The following is an 8,752-nucleotide window of genomic DNA, read 5'->3' on the forward strand; positions in this document are numbered from 1 at the left end:
ACCGCCGCCGCCTATTTTGCACTATTACAATACTTATAGGCAACTAGTTAACATGTCTTCCTCTCCATGAAACACATGTTAATGCTCAGTACACATATGGTACTTTAATGTATTTGCATTGTAATTAAATGTGATCATTTTAAATGGGCATATATGCAGCTGAAACGTGTAGCCTAGTGCATCCCACATTTTTCAACATAACATTTTAAAACATTATAGTCAATATGGCCTTTATAAAAATGATTGTTTTAGGGGGGAGGTGGGGTAGTGCACTATAGGCCCCTGAGACGCGGCTTAAGAGTTTGTCCTTAATGGAAAAAAAACATTCCCTTACATTACTTTTACTTTTATACTTTTAAGTAGTTTTTAAACCAGTACTTTTACACTTTTACTTAAGTAAAAAGCTTGAGTTGATACTTTAACTTTTACAGAAGTATTTTTAAACCCTAGTATCTATACTTCTACTTGAGTAATGAATGTGAATACTTTTGACACCTCTGGTCATGACTCATGCCTTCACCATCCTATGAAATAACATTGAGCCACTACTACAGGGGTATTCAACTCAAATTCAGCAAGGTCCAGTTCGAGAGAATTTCCTCAAGCAAAGGTCTGGAACATCACAATAATGTCACATTTGTGCTATATGATTTTGTGCTATATGTATTGAAGTAGCCAACAGTTTTAACGTCTGAATCGTGTCAACAAATGACTGTCAAATTCAATAAAGTTAAATTAATTAACATCTATAATATTCATTATTACAGATTTCCCATTTAACTGGAATAATTATAAATAATACATTATCTAATAATACATACAGACTATATAAATTAATTCAATAAATAAAATAAAGTCGTTAATTTTAGAAATATTTATTTAACTGAATTGTCATGCAGCTTCAAATTCAGTTTATTCTGGCGTCAAATGATGTCAATCAAAAGAGCCAAGATATTATATTCTTGTCATCCTTTACCTGGTTATTAAACCACTTGTTCCAGCTCATTTCTCCTCTGTAAACATTATTGTTGGTCAGTTAGTTCATGTATTAGGGTTCTGTGATCATATTAATTCATGTGTTAGGGTTCTGATCATATTGGGCTTTTAGGTTTATTTTTCTGTGCCTTAATTTCGGATACGAGTCGGTCCGTGTGCTTTGTCTCGTAGTGGCGCTTCACATCGCTGATTGTAATATCGCTGAACATGAGTCGTACTGCTCTTGAACTGATTGTGGGAATAATAAACATATAACAGTCTCTATATTCTTGGTTAAAGGCTCTGGTTAAGCGGCCCAAATTTCTCTTTTCGGAGCGCCAAGTGAAATAACTTCTCTGATTCACGTACTTTTGTCAACTATCTGATCTCTCTCCTGTCGCTCCGTGTGTTAACATGGCACAAGAGTCGAGGACGGGATTTACAAGGCGTGTGTTTCCTGGACCGCTGAACGAGAGCCGCAAAGGCAGGAAAAGCTGCGCCGGTGAAATAGAAGCGATCCATCAACAGTTAATAATTCGGAAATAATAATTGGATTTCGGTCCAGGGTCCACAGACAACGGCGACTGGGTCCGGACCCGGACCGCCTGTGAGTGACCCATGCACTGCTAAATAATGCGCACCAGGCACCAGCGTGATTGAGAAGTGGGTATAAGCAATGCTGACTGAAAAATAAGTGGACCACACCACTGATAATAATGTATCATTTATTAATCCCCTTGGGGAAATTCTTAAGAGAGTGACAACAGGACCTTTTCTGTGACACAGTACAGCTAAAGTTAGTGTGCTGATATGTGTGTGCAGCTGGGAAGCAGTATCGGGTGATGAACAGCATGTTGCAATATGTTCTGCTCATATGTTTAAAGGTTTAGATAGCCGTATTACAATAACACATTTTCAAGGCATGTCATACTTACTATATATACAATTTCACATTAACCCTCTGTATCCTAGTGATGATTACATGCAGGGTTTTGTGTTGACGTCATCGGTGAAAGCAGTTGACAACAGTTATATGGCAGTAAGTAATTCAATTTGTAGGAAGAACAGCATAATTTCTTATGAAATATGCCAAAAGAAATATCATATATGACTCTAAAGAACAACGCTCATTTCCATTTATATGTTGTATTTACTTGTCCGTCGAACATTTAGTCTAACAATATAATCAAAATAAATAGTTTTTTGTTGTTCAAAAGGAAGTGATACTGTCGCCTTTTTTGCGACATCTTGTCTTCTTTCTACTGTCTGGTGCGGTTGCTTAGCAACAGGCGTTGGGCGGGGACAGTGAAAACCGGGGCGGGGCTTTATTTATAACCGGCAGCGGGAGGGGCCACGCGAGGCTGGCCTTATCAAACGCCGGCAGGGATTGAACGCTGCTGCACCCTGGGTATTAGATGCAGACTTTCATATTAGCCCCCAGCGCTCACCCGTCCGCCGGGTGGTTTTTCACTGCGACTCGGTCCACGGTTGGAGAAAATGTCTGACGCCAGCTGGAAGCCGTTTGTTTTCGGCGGACTCGCTTCTGTGACGGCAGAATGCGGTAAGTGATGAATAGAGTGGCCGAGAGGGGCCGAGCTGCGTGGTCTGCGTCTCTGTTGTGATATACAGTCTTCCAGCACAGTACCCCCATGCTTTGTGTTGCAGGGACGTTCCCCATCGACCTCGCAAAGACACGTCTTCAAATTCAAGGCCAAGTAGGCGACAGCAGATACCGAGAGATCCGGTACAGAGGCATGCTCCATGCTATCGTACGGATAGTAAGAGAGGAGGGGCTGCTCGCGCTGTATTCAGGGTCAGTATGGTGGATCAATGTGTCGTCGTCTCCTTATCTTTTGTCATCCAAACCTTGTTTGAAGTACCTAAGGGCTGGACCCACTCCGTGTTTACCGTGCATTTCCTCATTTTTGTGCACTTCCTGTTAAAAGCCAGTTCCCCACCAACCTTGCTGCACCCACCCACCCCCATCTATTCAACTCAGTATTTTTGTTTTTCTTTGTGTGCTATGACTTTTTTAAAAGGATTTTGCTTAGTCAGGAACCACATTTGTTGGGTCTTTTGAAGATATTGTTGTACTGGGAATGAATAATAAACTTGACTTAACTTCACTTTTACAGACTAGCTCCTGCTATGCTGCGGCAGGCCTCCTATGGGACCATAAAAATTGGCACATACCAGACCTTGAAGCGGCTGCTGGTTGACAGACCAGAGGGTGAGTCCCAGTTTCTGTATCTCCCTCCGGCACACAGTTATGGCTACCTGCCCCCCTCGACACATGCACATTCCTCTGGAATTGTCAGAAGTGTGTGTGAGACCTAGTTAAATATGTCTCCTCATTTCTTCGTGCTAAATTTAATAGTGAGGGCTTCTACACAGAAGACTGTAAGGACAAACTGACCACCTGATGCGTCGTATCAAATGCTGCTTGTTTACAATCTGCCTCCCACTCCTTTTTTTCAGACGAGACATTGCTGACTAATGTGATGTGCGGAGTTCTCTCTGGAGTCATTTCGTCCTCCATTGCCAACCCCACTGATGTGTTGAAGGTAGCTATTTGAAACACGGCAGGCTTGTTTTGTCAAATTGTCGGGGGTTCCCTAAGCAGCAGACCAGGTTTGGCAGTCACTACGAACAGCAGGAAGTTGTTGTTGTTTACACATACAGAGTAGGACTGTAGTTCACTAATTGTTTTTGTGAAACACAGAACTGAATATCCCGTTTGTAGGTGAGCTCTTAACCTGGGCAGGCTGTAGGTGGGGTCCTTTAGGAGCATGCCGAGTGGAGCGAAGGGCCTCTTGGTGCTATCAAGACCCCACTTGTGGACTATTTATAGATGGAAGCCTCTACGGCTTAACATAGTGTTCTGTAAACGATATGGGTGCATAACTATGGTTTGTGTATGTGTGTGCGCACATGCTCATCTGTACTCGTGACGTTTTTTTTTTGCTCGTCTTCCCCGCGGCATGTAATTACCTACCGTCGACGTTGCATGTTTCTTGGGGCTTAACAGGCTAATTGGAAGTAGCTACAGGCTTGGAACATTGTGTTTTCATCACAGTGTGTTCTAGCCCACTAATAATTTATGTGGTCGGACAAACAAACTAACCAAAGCTGATCTGCAAACAGCAGTCCTTCCTAATGAATGATTCCTGGAATTGAGGAGAGAGAGAGAGGGGAGAGAGAGGAGGGGGTGAACACTTCAGGACATCACGCTTGCCAAAACGGCCTCTAACTTTTTTGCCTTTTGCGTTCCAATGGTCGCTAGATAAATTCACCTCCGTACTTGTCTTGGCGACCCCACAGCATTTCGCAGTGATTGTAAGTACTTTCATTCTCTCAAGTTCCGTCTGTGTGTCTGTTCTCTCCAGATCCGCATGCAGGCTCAGGGAAATGTGATCCAGGGCAGCATGATGGGCAACTTCATCAACATTTATCAGCAGGAGGGAACAAGAGGACTGTGGAAGGTGCGGAGCGCCTGGGGAAAAAAAAATGCCTACTTTGCATGCTAAATGACCTCAGTTTCCATGGGTTGCAGGTAGCACAGACGCTGCTCATTAATGCTTGAATCCTCAATGCTGTAACATTCCCTGTCCTTTCCTCCTGCTACAGGGCGTCTCACTCACGGCTCAGCGGGCGGCCATCGTGGTCGGGGTCGAGCTACCGGTTTATGACATCACCAAGAAGCATCTGATCCTGTCGGGTCACATGGGGGACAACGTGTACACGCATTTTGTGTAAGTTTGCAGAGTCACCTGGAGACCTCCTGTCTTAATGCAATGTTTTTACTAGGAGGAATTTGTCAGGGCAAGACACATTTCTACATCTTAGGGTGGAAGGTAGACCATCCCTTTTCCATCTTCACGTGTTGACCATCGGCATTAGATTGCCTTCTCAGCTGAGATATTTCAAGCTTTTCAAAACACTCGGTGTGTATCAGGTTACATTCTCAGCCTTCCAGGAAATAACTTTTGTTTCATTTTTGGAAACAGAACACACACACACATCACAGCAATGACTGTTTAGCGCCAAATATTAAATGAAGGTGCAAAATGAAAGAATTCAGAGAGATTCCTTTAAACCCCCCACCAGGTCCAGCTTTGCGTGTGGTCTGGCCGGGGCATTGGCCTCCAACCCAGTGGACGTAGTCCGGACACGCATGATGAACCAGAGAGGCGTAGCTCTGTACCAAGGAACGCTGGACTGCATACTGCGGGTCAGTCACCTTACGCTTGCTCCTGTTCAGATTGTGTTTGCAGACGACTCAATTCGACTGATTCAACAAAAATAACAATATGTCTGCTTTGCAGAGAACTTTTGTCTGTGAAAATAGTGCGTGAAAAAAATGTGCAGTAGGCAGGCTGGGACTAACAAAAAGAAGATACTATTGGTTGCATTCTAGGAAATTATTCTCATGTGAATGACAAACGTTTGACATTTAAAGCCACCAATGACGTCAAAATGATTAGATTTCTGAAAGAACATTTAATATAATGTGGTAAGGCTGGATATCTAGATCAGAACATAATACAACTGATTTCCTTATCCCAGTGAAAAAGAAATGCCCATAGAGGACTTGAGAACGATTATCAGAGGATAATTAGATAAAGTGTGTTTGTTTTTCTCTTCAGACGTGGCGCTCCGAGGGCTTCATGGCCCTCTACAAGGGTTTCTTCCCCAACTGGCTCCGCCTGGGACCGTGGAACATCATTGTATCCTTTAACCGTCTCATTAGCGTGGCGCTGTGTTTACATATAGTTTCTGTGATGCAATATCTTTCTGAGCTGGAGAAATCAGCGGGGGGAATGTTGTACATTCAGTGACGTGTGGCATCACAGATGAACTCTTATGTAAGTTTGTGGAACTACTGCCTCAGTGCTCCGCGGCCTGCGGTTAGAGAGGACCTGGGAGGGGGGCAAGAGTAAGAAAGAAGGGTGGGGAGAGAAAAGGACAGAGTGGAGGGTGAACTCTATTTAAGTCTGTCTGGAAAGGCCAAAGAGTTACAGGGGAGAGAGAAGTTCTGTCAGGTCGTCAGCGTGCTCCCACCAGGCCTGAAACATGTAATGAGATTATTGACTTGTTACAGCTGAGCAGTCTGAGGTAACAAGGGAGGCTTTGAGCTGAAGTACAGAAAGAGTCCAACAAACATTCCTCAGTGAACCTCCCACGCTCCACAACACTGTTCACTTTTCCTGCACTTTTCCTTCACTCTGTATCCAGTTCTTCCTCACATACGAGCAGCTGAAGAAGCTCAACGTGTGACTGACGGAACGAGACGGGTGAAACAGAGGAGAGCACTTGGTCACGCTCTGGGACGAGCTGAGAGGACCAAAAATCTGGAATGGCTGGAGGGTGGTGGATCCTAGATGGAGCCATGGAACGGAGGGAAGGGGGTTGATGCAGACCCATGTATGACGGAGCGGCGTGCACTTCTAAGTGCTATTAGATTGTGATACAGGCCGCCTGAGCCCGAGTCTGCATAAGGACCGAGAATGTCGGATGGCGGCCGACTATCATTCCCTTTTTTGAAAAGAAAACGGTTTGTGTGCACGAGTCAACAAACTTGGATTAGGTTGTGGTGTTTTTTATTTTTAATTGTTCTATATTTAGTTGGATGTGCAGCAATTATTTATTATTTTTAAGAGTCTCCCGGGAGTTCAAAGCCAAGAATACATCACGGTGTACTGTAATGAATAACAAGTCACATAAACAGCCTGAAGATCTGTGTGTGTGGGTGCTCAGACTGGACACACACACACACACACCCTCGTGCCCATATGTGGCGAGACTAGTGGTCCGTCAGGCCAGCGAGGGCAGACAGTAAATATATATCCCGGATTCTTGTTATTATATATGTTACGGTCAAATAAAACGCTGCCGTTATGCCTTCATACGATATACCGCACTGCTTTAGGTTCAGACCTCTGAGACCCGTTAATGTATCCAGAGGGCATCATTGTTGCTTAAAAGCACCTGAACATGTTCCGCATTTTTTTTTCTCCATATAGTGCATTTACATGCTGTAATCTTTTGTCGTAAAGGATGAACACGTTGCTGGCTGTCGCGTGTGTGTGTGAGCTGCCGATGTGTAAGTTTTACTTTTGCTGTTAAGGCCACTGTTGACCTGTATATTTCAAATAAATGAGAAAGGGAAAAACAGTATGCCAGTGTTTTGCTTTGTTTTCAACACCGTGTGGTGCTGTGGAGCTTTACACTGGCCCGCCACTACTCGACTCTCCAGAAAATAGCTGTTTATCAGTCTTCTTCAATTCCCAACCCCTCAGCTTTGAGGCCACAAATCTAGCACAGTTGTGTTGTTTACGAGGGATTGCCCAGTGTCTTCCTAACACACACACACACGTTTATGTAGCATCCCGCAAACAACGACTTGTGAATTATTCAGGGGAATCAAAGATGTAATTGTTTTATTTCTGCGGGTAAATTCCCAGTTTTCCTTCATCGGAGCTGTTTTGAGGAGATGACGGGAGCTTGGGGGAGTGCAGCGGGAAGCGTTGCAGTGAATTGAACTTTTATTTAGGGAGCATCACCATGGGACTTATTACTTGTGTGAGAACGGTTATTGTTGTATCTGCCTCATCTAAGCCTCCATGAGCTGCACTGCATGGTATTGTTGGTGTGACCAGCATGGCTGCGTTGAATAACTCCATTCTAAGCGTGATGGAGGCGACGAGGGTCCTGTATGCTGGTCTACACACTTGTGTACAGTAAATTCACTGCAGACCTGAAGGGCACAGACCGGCTCTGCCAATTCAAGGCACAACAACGTCTCTTACTGTCCCTAAGGAGAGCTGAATGAGAGAATAAGAATAATGGTTGGCGTGTGCCAGGATATGGCTTCTCTAAATTGGCATTATAGGCTGCTGCCTGGCATCAGGTCTCTGGCCCAGTCCCCTACAAGCTGGGCAAGTACGGCCACGGGGGATTCCGGCAGTAACGGACATGCTGCATTATGGGTATTATTTGCTGCCAGGCCCAAAGGTGCAAGGGGGGTTGGCTCCATTGTGTTCCAGGGATCAGAGTGAGCTTTTGCGTCGGAGGAATAAGGCTCAGCTCTGCTCCAAACACACTGCCCTTTTTCTCTCCCTCTTGTTTTGCTCTTCTCAGATGAGAGCGCTGTAATACACGGGTGAATAAATGGACGGGTGAATGGACAAGCGCATGGAAGTGTAGACGAGACAAATCTATCGCAGTCTGTTGATCCATTTGGAACACGGAGCGTGTTGCTTCTGGGCTGCACAGTGCTGACAAAGAAACAAAAGAAATCACAGGCCTATTGCCGTTTCTTTTTGCTCAATATTGCAGTTGAGATACGGGCTGGAGTACAACAGGACCGTTTTTTTCTTTTTGTCAGCTTTTGAAAGATGTGCTTGGTTTGAATGATTTTTCCCTTGGGAAAATGCATTGTTTACAGGCCACAGATTCTGCATAACATAAAAATACCTTACTTAGGAAGCTGTCAAAAACGTCGTTCTCCCTGACAAGAAAGTGCAGCCTTCTGCAATTTGAAATTGTGCCTGTGGAGAACATTGTGATAAATTGTACGTTCTGGTCGGTGAACAACACGCTGACAAAGTGAGGATTTCAAATGGGAGGGGGGGAGGCAGGCAATAGATCCTGCAAAAATGATCCTTTTGGAACTCTTTTCCCTGAAAATCATCCAATATAATTCTGTCGTAGATGTTAGAAAGAGACAAATATCACAGGAAGTCCCTGCAGGAATATTAATGAATACTGGTTGGCT

At 44.3% G+C, this 8,752-nt stretch overlaps 1 protein-coding gene across 2 annotated transcripts; it reads left to right on the plus strand.

The window, feature by feature from the left end:
• Nucleotides 1-2,391: 2,391 nt before the first annotated feature.
• LOC306735094 (kidney mitochondrial carrier protein 1-like) lies at nt 2,392-7,145 on the plus strand. 2 transcript variants are annotated; one of them, XM_079216533.1, is made up of 9 exons: nt 2,392-2,536; nt 2,641-2,788; nt 3,111-3,205; nt 3,454-3,539; nt 4,362-4,457; nt 4,603-4,727; nt 5,083-5,206; nt 5,622-5,702; nt 6,211-7,145. In XM_079216533.1, the coding sequence occupies exons 1-9, from the start codon at nt 2,473-2,475 to the stop codon at nt 6,250-6,252; spliced, it is 861 nt and encodes a 286-aa protein (XP_079072659.1). In that variant the 5' UTR covers nt 2,392-2,472; the 3' UTR covers nt 6,253-7,145. The 2 variants fall into 2 exon arrangements, with proteins under 2 accessions (XP_079072659.1, XP_079072660.1); XM_079216534.1 differs by lacking the exon at nt 4,362-4,457.
• Nucleotides 7,146-8,752: the final 1,607 nt, after the last annotated feature.

This window comes from Taurulus bubalis, assembly GCF_910589615.1.
Source record: "Taurulus bubalis genome assembly, chromosome: 1".
NCBI lineage: Eukaryota > Metazoa > Chordata > Actinopteri > Perciformes > Cottidae > Taurulus > Taurulus bubalis.